Source organism: Ictalurus furcatus, chromosome 19 (genome assembly GCF_023375685.1).
Source record: "Ictalurus furcatus strain D&B chromosome 19, Billie_1.0, whole genome shotgun sequence".
NCBI classification, from domain to species: Eukaryota; Metazoa; Chordata; class Actinopteri; order Siluriformes; family Ictaluridae; genus Ictalurus; species Ictalurus furcatus.
The window spans coordinates 15824238-15846455 of NC_071273.1; the positions used below are offsets into that span (position 1 = coordinate 15824238).

The 22218-nt window shown below is 40.5% G+C and overlaps 2 protein-coding genes across 2 annotated transcripts in view; one reads left to right on the forward strand and one right to left on the reverse strand.

Moving 5' to 3' along the window:
- Nucleotides 1-9872, forward strand: wnt7ba (wingless-type MMTV integration site family, member 7Ba). Its single transcript, XM_053650305.1, has 4 exons — nucleotides 1-652; nucleotides 2743-2969; nucleotides 5564-5835; nucleotides 9393-9872. Exons 1-4 carry the CDS (start codon nucleotides 570-572, stop codon nucleotides 9870-9872), a joined length of 1062 nt encoding a protein of 353 aa, XP_053506280.1. The 5' UTR covers nucleotides 1-569.
- The window catches only part of atxn10 (ataxin 10), a 21494-nt gene continuing 6560 nt past the window's right edge, over nucleotides 7285-22218 (reverse strand). Inside the window, exons 9-11 of the mRNA XM_053650297.1 lie at nucleotides 17799-17977; nucleotides 15099-15162; nucleotides 7285-12975 (exon numbers count right to left, since the gene is read on the reverse strand). Coding sequence (XP_053506272.1) covers nucleotides 12776-12975; nucleotides 15099-15162; nucleotides 17799-17977 — 443 coding nt within the window. The 3' untranslated portion in view covers nucleotides 7285-12775. The remainder of the gene's footprint in view (nucleotides 12976-15098; nucleotides 15163-17798; nucleotides 17978-22218) is intronic.

Genomic DNA, 22218 nt, shown 5'->3' on the forward strand with positions numbered 1-22218 from the left:
ATTAGTCAGGTACTACTACCTCACCACACAATGAATATAATTAGTCCTACTGCGTAATGTTAATGCTGCTTTCTACGCATACTTGGGCACACGCAAAATCCCAGTCCGTCCAGATATTTGCCCTCCAGAGCAACTCATCGGGACAGCTAATACCCCGAGAACGCTGTCCTTCATACAGATCTATATCAGCGTGCTGAGAGAGAAGGAGGAGGAGAGTCACCCAGATGTCCTGTACACCACAAAAAGTGGGCGGATGGAAGGGTCCCCCACCTCCTTTTCTGCCAATGGCAAAGCGATGAGAGAAGACCGGGTTGTGAGTGCGTGATCTGCAGTCTGCAATCTGTATATCCCCGGCAGCTCGCACTGAAACACGCACAGACACGCGCACACACAGAGGCACGCACGCACACACACTGCGCCCGTAGGCAGGAGATGCAGGAGCGCCACGGACTGCTCTCCACTGACAAGGGCAACAACACCGAAGCGCTTCTTGGTTCTCCGCAATCTCCGGAAATCCGAGAAGGACCTCCGAGCGAAGCACGCACCACGTCCTGCTGTCCCATGCCACCATGCGCGTGCTTTCGCCGCGCGCCGCTCTTCTGTCGGTCTCCTACTCTCAACTCTTCCTCATCCTCACCAGCGGCAGCTACCTGTGGGTTTCTCATCACTGCCTCCACTCTTCTCCACTGCTGCGGCTCGGTAGACCGGTTTACTGCTAAGTGCGACGAGTAGACGTGTGGATGCGTAGAGTTGTGGGTGACAGGTGTTTGCACGCGCTCTTACCGGCTTTTCTGGGTGCTTTATTGGGAGCTTTATTATGGGACGCACCTGCATGAAGGAAAACTGGAACCTGTGCGCCAGTTACTCCGGACAGAGAAGAACAACATATTTGTTTATTGCCTGTTTAAATGGGAATATATTTGAGTGCAAAAGTTTGCATCCCCTTAAGATAAAAAGCATTTTATACCAAAAAGACATTTGGTGTCAAGTTTCCCAGACGTTATTTCATTATCAACAAATGTTCAAATAGTGTTTAAGATATTACTAGTGGAAAAAACAAAAGCAACAAAATGATATCAGTTTTAAAGTTTGGATCTCCCTTTCTTTAATGCGATGTTCATATTATTTAGCAGGATAACTTGAACAGTATGTCCACCCACCCATAACTGTCTCCAGTCATTGAGTAGCTTTTGGATCCTCTCAGGTGTAATATTCACCCTTGTTCCTGAGATACCTGTTCTAGTTCTTTCATATTGCATGGCTAGTCTTTGCCCTTTTTTGTTAACACATCTGTTGTAACTTGGACAGATTATACACTAACCTGTTTGAGTCAGTTCCACTCAAAATGATCAAGGTAAAACTTTGACTTTTCCCCCCAACTATTTTTGGTTGATCAAAAAAAATATAAAATAAAATAAAAAAATTATAAAAATGCCTCAGATTTTCCATTTTGAACATCTTCAATAGATTTTTCTTTTGTAAAATTAATCCCAAATTCATGGGGAATGCAAATCTTGGCACTCAACGATGAGAAAGCATGCTTACTGCAGAGCAATGATGATTATGATCATTATAAACAGAATGATATTTTATGCACAGGCCCAGAACCAAATAGAGATGTTGAATCTTTAAAATTCAAACTGTCGAGCAGTGTACCCAACACTGGAAAACAGTAAACCCCAAAGAGTTCTGTTTTTCCAGCTGGCAATTAGTGGCCACTGTTCTATTTTCCTAATGGCACAACCAGCCTTGCTCAATGCCCAGTGCTTATGGCCAGTGCACTTCACAAAAGATCATCACATTATCTGTCAAACGGTTTCCATAAAAGCAAGTGAGAGTAATGTATGTCTGTGCTGTGCTCTGATCTCTGATGTTTCGGTTGTAGTGTTTTAATACCGTCTGCCCATGGAGAAATTAAGAAGCTGTACATTTAAAACTTTCCACTGGACTACAGACTTGAGGTTTAGATAAGATGAGAGTGCATGGATACTGTTTCAGAAGTGGTCATTATTATGTTAAGGTTGGCACGCCACGTTATTAAAAGATATAACATGGTTCTCCTTACATTGCATTATGTATGTATACCTCTGACGGTATACACTGTGGACTTAGCTTTCATTCAATATAAGGTGCTTATGTCAATCATTGAGCTAGAATTAAAACCTCAGTTATGAGAAGTAGAAACAAGTAGTCCCAACAAGTAGCTTTGCACCTGTAGCTTGATGTGTTTGTACTGTTGACTGTTAAACCTTTACAGATCTGTATGTGGAGATAAGCTCCTCTGATGTTTGACAAGTGCATATAAAAGAAGAGAAGAGCAGGGACTGGTGATTTCAACTTCTTCATTTAAGAGGACATTTTAAATGTTGGAAGCAGTGATTTTATATATATGCTGTATAAAGCATGTATCTGGCTTTGGAGGGAACTTTCTCAAGAACCAGTTTCACTTAAAGCAATCTTGAATTACAAGAAAAAATCAAGTTTTATGTGTGCACCAATGTTTTAATTGGCTCATATATTCCGTCATCCTTTTTTGCATATCATCTTGGTCTGTAGAATAACATACAAATGCTTGCTAATTTGATTGGACATTGTATGTGTTTTGTCCTCTAAATATAGAGTCCTGTATGAGAGGGCTTATTTGTGTAGTTGTGATTATCATTGAAAGATCTGTATAAACTAAATGTACAGAAAAACGGGTATTGTTGATTTATGTGTGATCTACTTTGTTCTTCTACACAGGGCCCTATCCTCAGTGGTGGCTCTGGGTGCCAATATTATCTGCAACAAAATCCCCGGACTGGCCCCCAGACAACGCGCCATCTGTCAAAGCCGCCCGGATGCCATCATTGTTATCGGTGAGGGTGCTCAGATGGGCATCAACGAGTGTCAGTACCAGTTCCGCTATGGCCGATGGAACTGCTCCGCCCTCGGTGAGAGGACCGTCTTCGGACAAGAGCTGCGAGTGGGTCAGTAGTTCAGCCTGGCATGCTGACTTTCAGTGACACAAATGTGTGTGTACAGTATGGATGCGTCACTGGATTTATTGTTGTAAGAGTGTAAGCAGGGTTAAGTGTAACTGCCAAATGCACTCTTACTGTGGCAGTGCAGTCTGTAAAACAAGAGATGAGATGAAAATCAGGGAATCGGAATGGGGAGGGGGGTAATCTGTTCCCGAAATGTTGTGGGTGACTAAACTTGGACTTTGACTGAAAGCAACTTTTATTACTCCAACAGCAAGGAAATTACTATAATATGTTTCAGCATTGTACACACACACACAAACACACGCAGATACGCAAGCTCACATAACTCTAGTTATTCAGAGGAAACCTCAAACATAAGAACTAGCCCATGTTTGCTGGGGTGCACATTTTCTGAATTTATTTCTGAGTAATAGGGATTTAAATGTTGAGTGCTCATATAAATGGCCTCTCAGTTAAAAATGTTTTGTTTTGGTCAAAGTGTGGTTGGAAGCTGTGTCTAATCCAGTGGCCCTGGTAACAATCACTTTTTCGGGGGGTGGGGTGTTGGCTGACTCGAAGCTGGCTGCTTTTATTTCTTTTGTTCAATTAAATGTATCTGTTTTTCTGCTGTGGTGTTCTCTATGGTAGGCTTTCCTTCATCTGAACACATCCCTCTATTATGCTCTTTTGTGTTTGTGGTGGCTCACATTATGATTGCATGATTTCGGACCAAAACATATTTTCCTAAAATACTCTGCCCACCATTGAGAATGGAAGCATAATTGACTTTGTAGGGGTTTGAACTGTCAACTCAGATAAATCTGTTAATACCACACTTTTCATTTAGCTTTTACACAAAGCAACCCACATTCATTTGTGGAAGTAGCACCATGTTAACCGGTGGGATAAAATACATCAAATATATGACTTTTTCTTTTTTCTCAGTCACTTGATGTCCTAGTAGTAAGTGTTTACATTCAGTTGGAGCGTTAACAGAAACTCTATTTTACATTCAATGAGTCTTCAGTGAGTTTATGTAAATATGTTCTAAAATAAGAAGTCATCTATGGTTAGTGCATAGCATGGCATTCAAGTTTTAGACAGTGATTTATATGCATTTTAAAATGTATATGCAGTAAGAAAAAGTGCCTAGATAACAACCAACAATTAATTTCTTTACAAGTAAAACTGTAACAAATCACTATACAATTTTTAGACAGTCCTACTGGTGTCACATACAGGGTGTATTCCTGCCTCATGCCCAGTGTTCCCCACCACCTCTATGACTAGGATAAAGTGGTTAATAAAGATGAACTGAGGAATGACCGAACTATTTACAATTTGTAATAACACACCATCCAGTACTATGCATACCTTTGTGTTTGACATGTACCTGCTAAGACCAAATGCCTCTCAGCAGCTTAAAATAGAAACTTTCAGACCACCTGTAGCTTTGTGGTTAATAGGCCACCAGCAGGGGGCACTTCCATCTCCCTGCTCCCCCTTGCAAATGCAAAATAACTGACAAGCGCACAGCTCAAAATTATCACACCTCAGGTCAGATACTGAACACTTTAAACTACTTTCTGATTTATGCTTGGAATGCTTAATCGGTGTTCCATCACAATGTCCAATTCCAACAAGCTAATTAGCATTAATGTGTGTACTTGGTAGCAAAAATGGTGAATGCTGAATAGATGGCGAGCAGACAAACCCTTCAGCAGCGTGCTCAGATTGAACTGAGATCACATAGCATATATGACCAAAAAGTCCTTTCTTTAATTTGTCTATATGTTAGGCGGTCTGGGAAAATGCGTCAGATATTGTTTTGGCGGAATTCTGAAAACAGCTGAAATTCATAAAAATCAGGTTTTAACCAAAAAATTTCTTGCCAGTAAGAAACTTTGACATCCATCCATTTTCTGTACCACTTATCCTACAAAGGGTTACGGGCAGCCTGGAGCCTATCTCAGGGGACTTAGGGCACAAGGCGAGGGACACCCCGGACAGGGTCCCAACCCATCGCAATAGCACACATACTTAAACACCCATTCACACATTATTGACAATTTAGAGATGCCAATCAGCTTACAATGCATGTCTTTGGACTGGGTGAGGAAACCAGAGTACCTGGCCCCAAGCATGGGGAGAACATGCAAACTCTGCACACTCAGAGCGGAGATGGAAATTGAACCTCCAACCCTGGAGGTGCGAGGCAAACATGCTAACCACTAATCCACCATGCACCCCAACTTTGATATCTCTACTTTTTTTTAAAAAAATCAATATATTTTAAATTCTAGCCTTGGTTGTTTACCTGCAAAGATAATATTTTGTAAGGAGCCAGTTTAACAAAACACAGTGGTAAATGCACTCAGTTTGTCTAAAGGTGTAAAAAAAAAAAAAAAAAAAAAAACCCTTTATATCTAAGTCTCTTTAATGAGTCTCCTGTTTAAATGTGACACGTGACTCTGTTACAGGTGATGAGACAGAAACTGATGTGGCAGCTAATAATCAAAGTGAGAACTCATTTCCCATTGCACTGCAATACTCTTTTAGTAGAATATGACAGGCGTCTGTCTCTTTCCTCTCCCTAGGCAGCAAGGAGGCAGCATTTACCTACGCCATCACCGCAGCTGGAGTGGCCCATGCAGTCACAGCAGCCTGCAGTCAGGGTAACCTGAGCCACTGCGGCTGTGACAGGGAGAAACAGGGCTACCAGAACCAAGAGGAGGGCTGGAAATGGGGTGGATGTTCAGCCGACGTTAAGTATGGAGTTGAGTTCTCCCGTCGCTTTGTGGATGCTCGTGAGATTAAAAAAAATGCCCGCAGGCTCATGAACCTGCACAACAATGAGGCAGGCAGAAAGGTAAAAGATAGAATGCTGATTTTAGTGATAATGTCAGTAAACACATGGCACATATACACTATACTATGAGAACATAAATTGTTTTTGGCATTAGGGATGACATGTTAATAATGTGTCAATAATAGTCATGTTAAAAAATAAGTACACCACATGGATTTATATATATATATATATATATATATATATATATATATATATATATATATATATATATATATATATATATATATAAATATATATATATATATATATAACATATTTGGACAAGCAAACATTTAATCCTCTTTGAAACAGTGCTTATTAATAAATGTGTTACACTATCAAATGACATAAAATTAATATTTTATAGCAATTTAAATTTAAATTCAATCACATGGAAAAAGTAAGTACACCCCTACATTTATCACACCTTCAAATCCATATAATTTTAATCAGGTGTTCAGGATTGGGTGCCAGTGATTAGAACCTGCTTAGGGAGTGCAGGTTGAACTTGTCTTATTTATACCTCTCTCATATCTAGTGTCTGGTGTTCCTTTGTTATTGAGGTGTGGGTGTCATCATGCCAAGTTCTGAAGAGTTCTTAAGACCTTCAGAAAAAAAGGTTATGGATGCCTATGAGTCTGGCAAGGGATTCAAAAAAGATCTCCAAATTATTTCAAACACATCATTCCACTGTAAGGAAAATCATCTACAAATGGCGCAGATTTCAAACAACTGCCAATTTGTTCAGGACTGGCCGTCCCAGCAAATTCAGCCCAAGAGCAGACCGTCTGATGCTAAAAGAAGTCTCCAAGAACCCCAAAAATTCATCACAGGATCTGCTAGTAAGTCTTGTAACTGTTGGTGTCAAAGTGCATGCTTCTATAATCAGAAAGAGACTGCAGAAATTTAACCTGCATGGGAGGCGTGCCAGGAAAAAGCCTTTGCAAGACTACAAGACTACAGCTTGCCAATGAACATATAGGCAAAGACCAAGCCTTTTGGAATAATGTGCTCTGGACAGACAAGTCAAAGATAGAGCTGTTTGGCCGCAGTAACAGCAGACATGTTTGGTGCTGACCAAAGACAGCTTTTCAGGAGAAACACCTCATACCAACTGTGAAGCACGGTGGTGGAAATGTTATGGTTTGGGGTTGCTTCGCTGCCTCAGGGACTGGACAGCTTGCATTCACTGATTCAACTATGAATTCTGCATCATATCAAAGAGTGCTTGAAGATAACGTGAGGCCATCTGTCCAAAAGTTGAAGTTGGACCAAAAGTGGACCTTTCAACAATATAATGATCTGAAGCACACTAGCAAATCAAACCATGGAATGACTCAAAAAGAAGAAGTGGAGGGGTACGGAATGGCCTAGTCAAAACCCGGATTTGAATCCCACTGAAATGTTGTGAGGGGATTTGAAACGGGCAGTACGTGCAAAAAAAACCCCTCAAACATATTGGTCAAAAATTCCAGCAAGCCTGGTGGACAACCATGCAAAATGCCTACAAGAAGTTATTTCTGCTAAAGGGGGCAATAGTAGCTTCTGATTCCAGGAATGTACTTACTTTTTCCACAGAGGAAAATCAAATCTATTGACATTTCTGTTGAAAAAACTATTTTTCCTCATGGTTTTGTTCAAGTATATCAACCTTATTAATAGGCACTGTTTCAAAGATTAAATGTTTGCTTTTCCAAATATGTCAAAAAGGCTAACAATTTCCATGGGGTGTATTAATTTTTTTCACATGACTGTATGTAACTTCCCAGCTAATTGGCCAACAAGGAGAATCAATCAGTCTTCTCCTCCATTGTTTGACACAGGGGGTATGGGCACATTTTCCACCCCACACTGATTCTGCTACATTATAATAAGGGAACAGGCTTTTTTTAATTGAGAAATGATTATAAACTGCTTGGGACAAAAAGCAATGACTAATCTAAAAGACTAATTTCAAAATGTAACACATCATGTAATATAATTCACAGGAGCAGTCTGTACTTCTTGATACAGATTATGTTTTCTGCAAAACATTACGCAGTGTTCATTTTCTGCAGCACTGTACAATGTCTCCAGGTACACATTTATAATAAAGGCAAATTGGCATGCATTATGGAAATGTTCCACTTCCCGATTAGCCTAGCCTGACCTAGGCCTTGCTCCCTAGTTTCATTTGTCACTTCAGAGGCCAAGAAAAGGGGGCTGTTGGGCATACAAAGCCCATCCATAAGTAGAATTACAGTGCCTAATGGAGTGGTTATGGAATTGAGGCTTTCTTCGTGTGTGACAGGAATGCAAAGGCCAACTCGACCAGTGGCTGCCAATTGGAGGCCTGCCACAGCCCCTCAGTCCGTTCATTGAATTACAGAGTATTAAGTCAGGATACAGGATATTATTGCTAGTCTCTTTCTCTTCCTCTCTTTCGTTGACTCTCTTTATTCATACACAGCCAAATCAGGTCCTGCTCAGCTTTACCAACATGCCATGATGAGGCCTTCAGAAACAAGACAAAACAGTCTTATCAGCTGATTTTTTAATTGATTATTTTACTAAAATTAAAGTAATGTTAGGTGAAGTGGAAGCTCAAAATCTTATTAAAGAGATGCAGTTAAGCAAAAGAAAATTGTGGTAACATTAATTTAGTCTTAATGGTGAAACCTTTCCAGTCCCTTTAATTCAGAGCTAATCTCAGCCATAAATGAAATGGTTTAAAGTCAACCGCCTGTGAAACATATCAGTAACGTCATAAAAAACAAAAAAAAACAAAAAAAAAAACAAACAGATCCACATTTAACTCAAACGTAACTGTATAAACAAATGGTTACTTGAGAGTCGTGGATATTTTTCTTGCCTTCTGATGTGGCTTTTGGAAGGTAGGGAAAATTACAAGGTATGTTTTGGCAAAAAACTATTTTTTCCTCCCAGATCTGACATATAGCTGGCAACACTTATTGGGGCATTGCACAGAATTTATTGAATAATAGGGTTTGGTTTGTTTTGCCGCAACGAGTCAAAGCAGAATGTGAAGCATTTCCTTCATCGTTCAGCTGCATGAATTTGCTAATACCACAAATGTCAAATCTGATGCAATTTTAGTTTCAAGTCAAGTTCCTTGAGATTAATAATACTACTATTCATCTATACAAACTTTAAAAAAAAAAAAAAAAATTAAATCTAAAGGCTAGATACACTTTAAAAACAAACTGGACTAGACTTTTTTTTAAGTTGAAAAGTGGGTGAGTTTGTTATAAAATCAGCCGAGTTGTCCATAAAAATCAGTATATCATCTGCATTTAAAATTATACTATTTGTGTAACATTTTTAATAACACAAAAATTGCTACGTTTGTGAGTTTTCATTTGAAGCAGGAAAATGCCTTTTCCTGTAGCATTCTGTAGTTAGTACTTGGCAAGAAGCTAGCACATTTTGATATTTTTCCTGCCCTGAGAACTGATGAAAAGTGTAATAACTAGCTAATAGATTGAAATTGGTTTGATATAGTTGGGCATTCACGGCTTTCATGCATCTGGCTTGGAGTTGCCCTACAATGATACATTGTGTCCCTGCTCTCTCAGATTCTGGAAGAGAGGATGAAGCTGGAGTGCAAGTGCCATGGCGTCTCGGGCTCCTGTACCACAAAGACATGCTGGACGACATTGCCTAAGTTCCGTGAGATTGGCTATGTGCTGAAAGAGCGGTATGGTGCTGCTGTACAGGTGGAGGTAGTGCGAGCCACACGCCTGCGCCAGCCTGCCTTCCTGCGTCTTAAACAGTCACATGACTTCATTAAGCCTACTGACACGGACCTGGTGTATCTGGAACGCTCCCCCAACTACTGTGAGGAGGATGCATTGACAGGCAGTACAGGGACCAGGGGCCGCCTCTGCAACCACACCTCACCCCACCCAGATGGCTGCAACCTCATGTGCTGCGGTCGCGGTCATGACACACGACAGTATACACGTGTGTGGCAGTGTAACTGCAAGTTCCAGTGGTGCTGCTTCGTCAAGTGCAACACCTGTAGTGAAAAAACAGAGGTGTTCACTTGCAAATGAGAACAAGCGAAAGATGGGCAGAGGGGCACAGAAGCGTGAAGAGGAAGTGAGAATAAGCTCCGTTTGTCACGGCTTCATTTTGCACATCAGGTACTCGTTGCAGGGGTAAAGGACAAAAATAAGTGGATGAGTCTTTTGGAAAAAGTGCACTGACTACAGTCTGATACATCGTATGAGTTCATACAACATGTGGGACCACACCGAATGAAAGGATTTCATAGCTCAGAGTGTCTGAGACCATTGGAAGAATTTTGAAGATCTGATAGTGGCTGTGTTCGCATGATTATGTCAGACAAATAAGCTGATAATGGGACCAGAACCAATTCTAAAGACTTGAGCTGTTGTTCAAGGCAACGTCTGTGGATGGATGGATGGGAGAAAAGACTGATGTTTTCCTCAACATAACATGCTGGATTACTTCAAATGTTCAGTCACACTGTATCTGTTTGAACACTGAAATAAGACTGACTTTCTCTTCGACCCCTTTTGGGGAGAGAAAAAAACGTAACTGCATAGTTCTCGTCCTGAATTTGTTAAGGCAGATGCTTCTTTTACAACTTCGAAAAACGGTTGCTACTGATATGTTGCTGTATTTCCATAGCTCATAATATTTCAGTAGTGTAATAATAAGAACACACAGAAACCAGTTGTCAGATTCAAAATTCGCAGACGAGTATTTATTTTCCCAGCTTTTCTTTGCTGCTCACTGATAGAAAACAGGCCAGCTAAGTCCACAGCCAACTGGACAAGATGTCATGGAGTCACTGAATGTGTTGCTGATTGCTGTGGTGGGATGTGTGATGTTCTGTTTTGTTATGGGCCTCTCAAAAATTGCATACTTTTGTGTGAATGGTTAATGCCAAAAAAATTATATTCTGAATCAAACCACCACAATGTGGCATTGAGAAATGCATTGTCTGTTCATCTCAGTGTGTAAATGTGTTTTTTGTGCATGCACAAAAGTATGTGAGTGCAAGAGAGCTGGTAAAATATTTCATGGAAATGCAATTGGGTGACCAAACTATGCACAGAATATTCTCACAAATGCCAGAGACATGGGATTCCACATCACTGGCCCAGCTTGCACAAACTCCCCCCACCCCCCACCCCCCCAGCCAACTATATGCCTGAGCCAATGGACTTTGCCTAACCATACAGCTGGGGGCTGAAAAGATTCATGGGTAGCAACATTCTTTTATTCAGAATTGTTTATGCAAGGTTTAGGGCTGGCAAATTTGAGAGTATATTTTTTTACACAGAAAATCTGGCACTTTATGTCATGTATATTCAGAAAAAAAGTAATTATTACTATTTTCCTTATTATATATTATCATTGTTTCTTTATGATTTGAACAATTAATTATGCTGAATTGTGTCCCAAATTAATTATGTACACACTGTTTCTTTTTTCCACAGTAGCCCAATATTTTCAAATCTATTTTGACATAAATCCATCTCATCCTTTTGTAGCCTGGTTATACATGTAGTATTGCGGCAACTTTATTAGGTTAATAAATGAATTCATTTCAGTGAACATTGTTGCTTGTGACTATTCACTGTGTGGCTAAAATAAACCCCCAGAAATTATTGTTTAAATATTAATAATATTAAATCAGATCAACTTATGTTCATGTAGCACTTTCCAAATTGAGAGCAGTTGAGTGATTGTTGCTGGCGTGACCCTCATCTCCGCCCAGTCCTACCCAGCAAGCATTTGAATAGCTGTTCACGCCGCCTCATTCCCTCGCTCAGCACTCTTTTCCTGTGTGAAAAGCATTACAGGCAGTCAGCGGAGCAGAATTAAAGCAGTCGTGTTTTGTTAGCCGTCTGAACTGCTGGCTACCGGAACCGCATAAGCTCCCAACACTATAGCCTGGATTGGGAGAAAAGTCAACCTCAATTGTGTCACACAAACATTTTGTCATTAAAAAATATGAGGCAGAGCAAACAGGGCGGTGTGGGGCGAGGAGAGACCTCTGCAGCCGGGTATTATGCAGGTGTCAGGAACATTCAACTCATTCTACCAGCGTGAACAGGAGACGAGGTGTCATGCCATCCTGCAAGATAATACTTCTGGTCTGATTGACCTTAGTGCAATATGCTTGGGCCAAAACAGACTTTGGTCTGTGTCTGAGGACACGATGGGCTAACGGAGAATCTAAGACGATCAGATAGCTGATAAGTCACAACCGCTCAGTGTAGATGCGAATAATGCTAGACTAGGAGCTGGTGTTTTGTGTGAAAACAGATTCTTTTAAACTACAACTGGTGTGAAAGCCCATTAATCTACAATAAACTCTTCAGAGCCAGATAAGTGAGTATTCATTTAACTGTTAAAGAGAAAACCAGTACAGGGACTGTATATGTGACATTCCCAAAGCAGAAAACATAGCCAAAAACCAACACAAAACAAAACAAAACAAAACACAAAAAAAGTGGGGACCCAGGTCCCACGGCTATTGAGAAGAAACCCTCATGTGAACGGATCAAGGGGGCCCCAGGTCTCCATAAAACTCACTGGATTAGAGATTAACCTCTATTCCCCACCGGTCACTAGAGTTTCTTTGGTGGCTGAAAAGCCAGGAAGACATGGGTCTCCTTGTTTCAGAGGATTTGAATCCTATTCACTGGGAGCTGGAATCAAAGGCCACTAAATGCATCACAGGCATCAGCATGAGTCCCTGCAGAAAAGCCCCTTGGCGTTCCTCTTGTGCAAAGAGTACAAAGCAAAGTACACTCCTCTCTCCGCTTCCCTGCCCCCTTGTGTTCTCAATACTGATTGGATATTAAAATACCCTCTGTGTTTTCTGTGTGCGCGACGGTCTCTGTGGGTGTCTTAAGCTGTCTCCAGAATGTGATGTCGAGTGCAGAGGAGTGGATGGGATGAGATGAGGGCTCCAGGTTTAGTGCTCTCTTTGCTCCTTCTCTTTTTTGAGAGGTCTCAGGAGCAGGTTGCCATCTCTCTCTTGCACACAGAAGCCCAACTCTCTGAGGATGGAGTCATCCGCCACCCCCTGCCTCCTTAAACCCTGCACCAGCCTTTGGTTCTCCACATTATGCTCCAGAATGTTCCGGATGGCAAAAACAGCCCACTGGCTTATGACTGGAGCAATGGTCAAGGAGAATTATGTGATCAAACATACATTGTACATTTCTGTCATTAATTTAAAAATAAACTGATGATGAAAACATATGACAGTATAACCATGATCTTTACATGTATATTTGCAGCTGTTGTTGCCTTGACCACTGTTTCTCAGATCTTATTATGAAAACAAAATGATAGCAAAGCATTGTGGAATACTCTACTCCATGAAGATAGTTCTGACTGCACCCTTGGTCTAAGTAGTCCGTCATCATTTGTGATTGATGGTGTTCATACATCAACGTCATTCATGGTGTTCATACACTGCATACAACACACTGCATTTTGGTATGGTTTAGTATAGATAGTATGGATAGTATGCCATTTCAAATGCAGCCTTTATTTCTGACTACAATCTAACACACCTGAACCAGAGAATTAAGCCAAGGACAGGTATTGGTAGCTATATTGTGTACAGACTCAACAAAACTGGACAGTTGACAATAATAAAAAAAAATCACTCACCTGGTCTTCCAACCTTTAATTGGCCAGTTTTGGGCTGTTGGTTACTTGGCTTTTCTGGTGATTCCTGTTCTTGGCTGATGTGACTGATCTGTTGTAGACTGTACACCTCAAAGTTCGACATGTGCATTCTGAGATGCTTTCTGCTCACCATGGTTTTAAAAAGTAGTTATATGAGTCAACATAGCCTTTCTGTCATCTGGAACCAGTCTAACCTTTCTCCTCAGACCTCTCAACAAGATGTCTCTGCCCACATATACAGTCAAGCCCATATATATTTGGATATTGACAAAGTTATTGTATATTACAGTATGTTGGAGGGAAAATAAAATAATGAAAATGAGCTCAAAGTGTAGACCTTCCACTTTTATTTAAGGGCATTTACATCACTTTTTATATGTAACTCTTTCACAACAGTTGGCCAGATCAAGATCACCCTCTAGGAGGTAGGCGTATCTATGTCAGTCAACAATCATAAGAAGCCTTCACCAGAGAGTCACTACAGAGGGTTTACCACAGGATCCAATCCAATCCATTGGTAAGCCTCAAAAACAGGAAGACCAGATTAGAGTTTGCCAAAAACATCTAAAAAGCCCATACATTTCTGGAACAACAACCTATGGACAAATGAGACTAAAACCAACTTTTACCAGAATGATGTGAAGCATACTACCTCATCTTATGGCATGGGCATGTATGGCTGCAAGTGGAAATGGTTCCTTTGTATTTACTGATGATGTGACTTCTGACAAAACGTCTGACTTCTGAGGTATGTAGGGCTATATTATCTGCTCAGATTCAGCCAAATCCTTTTGGATGCCACTTCATACTGCTAATGGACAATGACCCAATGACTATAAAAGCAACGCAATACTTTTTTTTAAGGTAGGAAAGATGCAATGTTCTGCAATGTCCAAGTGAATCACCTGACCTGAATCCAGTTGAGGATGCATGCTGCATGCTGCATGCTGAGATGCATGCTGAGGGAAAACTCCCCAAGAACAAGCAGGAACTGAAGACAGTGGCAGTAAAGGCCTGGCAGAGCATCACCAGGTAGTCATTGACTGCAAAGGATTTGGGACCAAGTACATAAAAAAATGACAATTTAATTTATGACTGTTAGTTTATCCAATTACTTTTGGTTGCTTGAAAAGGGGGTTACTTCATATAAATCACCCAACATAAATATAAATGGATATAAATGCACTTAAATTATATAGCTCCTAAAGTATCTAAAGTATTTTGAACAGATATGACATCAAGAAAAGCTGATGTGTGAGGTTCTGAAAAACAGTAACAGGATCACGCCTGGCAAGCTTCTTCTCACCAGAGGATATTCTTCATTCAGTTGGGGCTATGTAAGGTGGAGTACCTTAAACCTGTGGTGCACTGTGGTACACTGGCCATGAGCCTCAGCCAACAACATCTACACTTTAACCCTGATAGAGAAATCGCTCATTTCCCATCTCGTGGTGTGGTAAACCATCCATTAGTTATGGAAGCTAAGGGGCTTTTTCTATGAGCTATTCGGTGCACAGCTGGCTGTTAAACCGGAACAGAGCCATTACCAAAGCGACACAAAGAAAGGGGGATGTAGAATGAATCATGACCAAGGATACAGGGATTGTTACTGTCTATACTGCAGTTGTCCAGGATGAGGGCTATACCATCCAGTTCTCTGACCTAAGGAGACAAATGAAAATAACAGAGGACATTTTACACCTGAAGACACATCCAGATAGAGCAGTACTGTAAACTGGGGCCATCATAAGCCAGCCTGGATAAAACCCAATGAATTTATACTGAGGAATTCTGGGCCCTGTTCTTCATATTTGGATTACTGAGTTAGCTGGTCTGAACAAGGAAAACAAGATTCAGAAGTATTCTATACATTTTTCATTTACTTTCATTTAATTTTACGTGGCCACGAAACAAAGGTCATGTAGTTGTAATGTGTGCACTGTACATTTTCTTGTGCTTTGGCCATGTTTTGGACAATTAGTGCTCTCATCTATAAAAAACAAACAAATGATTTAATTCAGTGTTGTGAAAAAGTATTTTGTATCCTGATTTCTTCTGTTGTGTATATCTCATACTATATTGTTTCAGAAATTAAAACAAAATCTAATATAAAACAAAGGCAACCTGAGAAAACACAAAATACAGTTTTTAAATGATAATTTTATTTATTGAAACAAAAAAGTTATCCTATACCAACTGGGCCTGTGTGAAAATGTATTTCACCACATAGTTACTAAATTTTGCATTCACTAATTCTATGAAACTGCATTCATAATGGGGTTCAGCTGGACTAGACCTGATTATTATAAACCCTGCTCAATCAAATCAATACTTAAATGGAACTTTTTCAACAGGGCCTGGGCAACTTGCAATTACTGAGGGAAACAAGAATTCAGCTCTCTACCAGAAAATTCTAAAGAAGAATGTCTGGACTTCAGTCCGTAAGTTGAAACTCAAGCAAAACTGGATTATGCAATAAGACAATGATCCAAACAGAGCAATAAGTCCTAGTGCTAGAAGTAAATGAAAGCCTGATCTCCAGTTATTGGAAGCGTTTGGTTGCAGTTATTGCTGCTAAAGGTGGCACAACCAGATTGTAAGTTTAAGTGACTATTAGTTTTTCACATGGGTGATAGGTGTTGGATAACTTTTTTTGCCACAATAAAAAATTTAATTAAATTAAAATGGTATTGTGTGTTTACTCAGGTTGCCTTTGTTTTGTGTTGTATTTCGTTTGAAGATCTAAAACTATTTATTATGAGATATACACAAAAACAGGAGAAATCCTTTCACAGCACTGTAAGTAAGCAGGTTACAGCTCACTATAGGTGGAGTGTCTGGTATGGATATTTTGAATGAAACTGTACTTGATGATCTACCATAGAGGCATAATAAGACACAATGCAATTGCCTTGCATGATATGATTGTAAGATGACTCTATAATACACATTTGGATGTTTTTCTTTCACCTATTTAAATGAGACACATATTTGGTGTCTAATTCCTGAACTGAACATTTAGCATGCTTTTCCTCATTGTGCACATGAAAAAAAATCCTAGTCTTGATCCACAGTATTTGCTGTATCTACTCAACATGGGAGCTTGCTGTTTTATCAGAAAACTCAAATGGGCTACGCTATTCAAGTCTGTACAAGCACCAAAGAACTGATTTAACCCATATCCTAATGAACAGATATGGCTGACATCATTTTAACATGTATTTGTTAAGCAACATTAAATAATGGAGCTCTTGTTGCACTAGTTTTTTTCACATTGGGTATCTCACCGTATATTAAACAACATGCAACTAATTGTATTAACAATAAAATTGGGAGAAAACTGGAGTAAAAATAACACGTAAAAAGTGTTCAATATCCTCCAACCACATTAGTACAAGAAGCGAAATGCAGAATAAAAAATGCTAACTACACACCTGTTCATTTTGTATTAAAGAGAAAGCTAGATGGGAGAGTGGGGGAAGTAAACAACTTCCAAGAACAAAACTCTAACAAGGCAATTAAGATCGGCATGTCTTTGTGCTGGCACAGATGCAATATGCTCCAAGCAGGGAAACCCATGAGAACGCAACGGTGAGTGGCAGCCTTAACAAGCGAAGGATTACACGGTCAATCAGTGAGACCAAAATTTCGGGATGTCTTGCTATTGTTTTTTGGCCTTTGACCCTTTACTTGTGTGTCTTGACCCCATTTAACAGGACTGATGCAAGTCTCTGCTATTAGCTGACTGAATGGGAGTGATCTGAAAGGGTGCAAATGCTGCCATCACAGGAGGGTACTCACAAAGGAATTAATTAAAAAGAGAGAGAGGAGGAACAAAGTGAAAATCAGCTTGGGGAGGGGCAGAAGAGATGATACAAGAAAAGAGATTCGATAGTTCCTGGAGCTTTTATCAGTACATGCTAATCCCTAGATTAGTTTTCAAGGAGGGAGACTTCACTAACAAAAAAAAAAAAAAACAGAACCCAAGTAGTTAATAGTCAGTAAGGGTGCAGACCACGAGAAGTGAGTTTTCTGCAGATTGCTTTTTGTGCTAAACCTAAAGCATGAATCAAAGCCTTCAAGGATTTCTGGTTCTTGGTCAACCGTTCCTTTCCAAAAAATCGACATTGTGTCTATAAACCAGAGTCAGGAAGTGATTTGGCTATTTAAATAGAAGACTTCCTTCATTAAGTAATTTTGTCTAGAATCATTTGGTCCACACTAGTTTTTATTTACTGTCAGAAATACACCATTAGTATTATTTTTTCCTGCATTTGTGTGGTTTGCTTGTGTCGTACCTGGTTTTGGTTGGCTGTGTGTCCATGGCACAGGTTTCCAATCAGCCGAATGAGGTGGGCTTTAAAGCTGAGGGCAGGGTGTGTGCCGACTTTGTCTGATGACGTTAGAGAGAAATCCTGCGCTGCACTGAAAATGTTTTTACTGGCCTTCCCTAGAAAATGCACTTCTTTCAGGAGCTCTAATACACAAAGGATAGTATAGTTAGGGCGAACAATAATATGTAGAAAGCATATAACGGAAAGGTCATTTTGCATTTGTATATAAGAAAGAATCACTGAAAGCAAAGTTCTATGAGACAAAGGTGATAAGGTTATGTGTTAAAAGGTGAAACAGTTGGTAAGCAAGTGGATGCACTTTTAATTATGTAATCTTCTTCCAGCTTTAACAATAGTAACTGAATTGCATTTTCTTTTTGCACACTGTCCTTGTGAAATATTCAGATGGAAACATACTGGATGACAGAATTACTAAGCAAAAAAATTAAAATAATAAGATAGAGTAAACGCAGAGGTAAATCATGTACTGTCATCCCCTGTGTCTCTAACTGTGGTACAATGTAGCGTGTAGCTGTAATGGACTGTGACCTGGTGGTGGAGTAAGTTCCCAGCAGTGGCACACAGAGAGACGACTGCTTTATGTGTTTTCTGAATGAGACAAACCGTCCAGAAATAGACTCTTTCCAGTCAGGGGCATTTGAATAACCGCAGAATCTGACGAATAGCCCATTCAAATGCTTTACATCTAAAGTTGGGCTTACACCAGGATTTTATTTTTGATTTTGGAATCAACTTATTTGAAACAACTTATCTGTTGGTGTGAAAGTGTAAACAAGTGCATCTTAAGCTTTCTGATCATGAACCACACCATCTATCTATCTCTCTCTCTCTCTCTCTCACACACACACACACACACACACACACACACACACAAACACTCACACAAACAAAAGTTAAACCCAGCACCATAAAGTTCTTTTGGTTTCTAGTTTTGGGGAAACCCTTACAAGTTTTACAATGTTCTGTTTTTCCTTTAAGAGTGCAGTTTTACTTGAGGCAGCCTGATATTATCAAACTTAAATTCTTGTGCGAGATGGCAGAGACATACAATATAAGCACGTGTGTGGTGGTGTGAGAAATTCCTTTCACATGGTGAAACTTTAGTTCTAAAAATTACAGATGTTCCTGATCTAATATATGTTTATTTTTTGCACATCTCACACTTAAGTAATGTTATAGCAAAAATCTAGCCACCCACAAAAGTAAAAAGGGAGAACATCGCATTTAAAAATTCCATTCTGACAGTATTGCAGGACAATCATGCACATTTTGACAGAAAATGACAGAAAGCCTTAATTGATTAGGCTTATTTCTAACATACTACACCACATTTTCTCTGTGAGAAAATCACACAAGGTTTTAGTCTTCTTTAAGGAGACTGACACATTTTTACCACCATTTAAATTAATTCATTTCTATATAATTTTGAAAAAATATATTTACATTTTCTAAAAACATTATTGGAACAAAAACTGAAAATGAGCTGCAGCCCCACAGTCCAAGCCCTACACTGGGTAAAGCCACAGCTTGGGTAGAAGTCCCAGCAAATGTGATAAAGCTGAAATGTGAAGATACGGTGCATTCGGAAAGTATTCACAGCGCTTCACTTTTTCCACATTTTGTTATGTTACAGCCTTACTCCAAAATGGATTAAATTCATTATTTCTCTCAAAATTATACAAACAATACCCCATAATGACAACATGAAAGAAGTTTGTCTGAAACCTTTGCAAATTTATTAAAAATAAAAAACAAAAAAAGCACATTTACATAAGTATTCACAGCCTTTGCCATGACACTCAAAATTGAGTTCAGGTGCATCTTGTTTCCACTGATCATCCTTGAGATCTTTCTACAACTTGGTTGGAGTCCACCTGTGGTAAATTCAGTTGATTGGACATGATCTGGAAAGGCACAGACCTGTCTATATAAGGTCCCACAGTTAACAATGCATGTCAGAGCACAAACCAAGCCATGAAGTTCAAGGAATTGTCCGTAGACCTCCGAGACAGGATTGTATAGAGGCACAGATCTGGGGAAGGGTACAGAAACATTTCTGCAGCATTGAAGGTCCCAATGAGCACAGTGGCCTCCATCATCCGTAAATGGAAGAAGTTTGGAACCACCAGGACTCTTATGAGAGCTGGCCACCCGGTCAAACTGAGCGATCGGGGGAGAAGGGCCTTAGTCAGGGAGGTGACCAAAAACCTGATGGTCACTCTGACAAAGCTCCAGCGTGTCTGTGGAGAGTGGAGAACCTTCCAGAAGAACAACCATCTCTGCAGCACTCCACCAATCAGGCCTGTATGGTTGAGTGGCCAGAAAGAAGCCACTCCTCAGTAAAAGGCACTTGACAGCCCACCTGGAGTTTGCCAAAAGGCACCTGAAGGACTCTCAGACCATGATGAAACAAAGATTGAACTCTTTGGCCTGAATGGGAAGCATCATGTCTGGAGGAAACCAGTCACCACTCATCACCTGGCAAATACCATCCCTACAGTGAAGCATGGTGGTGGAAGCATCATGCTGTGGGGATGTTTTTCAGTGGCAGGAACTGGGAGACTAGTCAGGATCGAGGGAAAGATGAATGCAGCAATGTACAGAGACATCCTTGATGAAAACCTGCTCCAGAGCGCTCTGGACCTCAGACTGGGGTGAAGGTTTATCTTACAACACTACAACGACCCTAAGCACACAGCCAAGATAACAAAGGAGAAGCTACAGGACAACTCTGTGAATGTCCTTGAGTGGCCCAGCCAGAGCCCAGACTTGAACCCGATTGAAAATCTCTGGAGAGATCTGAAAATGGCTGTGCACCGATGCTCCCCATCCAACCTGAAGGAGATTGAGCGGTCCTGCAAAGAAGAATGGGAGAAACTGCCCAAAAATAGGTGTGCCAAGCTTGTAGCATCATACTCAAAAAGACTTGAGGCTGTAATTGGTGCCGAAGGTGCATCAACAAAGTATTGAGCAAAGGCTGTGAATACTTATGTACATGTGCTTTTTTTTGTTTTTTATTTTTAATAAATTTGCAAAGATTTCAAACAAACTTCTTTCATGTTGTCATTATGGGGTATTGTTAGTAGAATTTTGAGGAAAATAACGAATTTAATCCATTTTGGAATAAGGCTGTAACATAACAAAATGTGGAAAAAGTGAAGCGCTGTGAATACTTTCCAGATGCACTGTATAAGAATGGACAAAGTGTATAAATGATGCCTTATTAATCAATGTTTCACATAATGTGAACTTTTGTTTAAGATTGTTGATATAAATGTTTAAAGTAATTACGCAAAAGTGCTATAAATTTCACTTCATGTTATATAGCTACAAATCACAGCTACAGTGTTATGTAGCTAATGATAGCTAAGTTGACTGTCTGAAGCATACGTGATGTTAGGTGGAAGCACATTTATTTAACGTAACCTAAACTGCAAATATACATTTCATATGAATGTAGGTGTGTAATTATTGTGATGGCGGTGATCCAGTCCATGCGCACGAACCATGGGTTGTGAAAAGAGGTCCCCCCAGTCCCCACCGGGTTTTCTCATGCACCTGGCCCATTCAAATCCACTAGCTGGCCATCTGGGGGCCAGCAACACCCTAGAGAAGCTGAGGGACCGATTCTACTGGCCAGGCATGGAAGCGGAGGTGCAGAACTTCTGCCAGTGCCAGCACACCTCCCCCAACAAGCCTGCACCTGCCCCGCTTAACCCGCTCCCCGTCATTGTTGTCTCCTTCAAGAGGGTGGGCATGGAACTGGTAGGGCCACTTCCAAAATCCACCCAGGGCCACAAATACATAGTGGTTATTTTGGACTATGGCACCCAGTACCCTGAGGTGGTCCCACTCCAAAAAAACCACCTCCCGGAATCCCTCGTAACCGACAAAGGTATGCCATTTGTGTTAAAACTAATGTCAGACTTCTGCCAGCTGTTACAGGTTAAGCATATCAAGACGCCTGTCTACCAACCTCAAACAGACAGTCTGGTCAGATGATTCAATCAAACGCTGAAAAGGATGCTGTGGCAGGTGGTAGACGAGGAGGGGAGGAATTGGGACCTCCTCCTGCCCAATGTCCTGTTCACAGTGCGGGAGACACCACAGGTGTTCATGGGCTTCACCCCTTTCGAGCTCCTCTTTGGATGTGGCCAAAGAAGCAATGGGAAGAACAACCTTCACCATTCCGCAACATCATCAAGTATGTCCAGAACATGCAGAAGCGGATTGACCAGGTGGCCCCCGTAGTGAGGAAGTACATGAAGGAGGCGCAGACAGAACAACAACAAGCATACAACTGGCCAGCTCAGTCAGCGAGTTCCAGGCTGGGGACTGCGTACTCCTCCTGCTGCCCAGTCGC

Coding starts and splice junctions, on each gene's coding strand:
- wnt7ba (XM_053650305.1), top strand. CDS start 570: ATGCGCGTGCTTTCGCCGCGCGCCGCTCTTCTGTCGGTCTCCTACTCT. Junction 2,970..5,563: donor CGGACAAGAGCTGCGAGTGG/GTCAGTAGTTCA, acceptor TCCTCTCCCTAG/GCAGCAAGGAGGCAGCATTT. Junction 5,836..9,392: donor ACAATGAGGCAGGCAGAAAG/GTAAAAGATAGA, acceptor CTGCTCTCTCAG/ATTCTGGAAGAGAGGATGAA.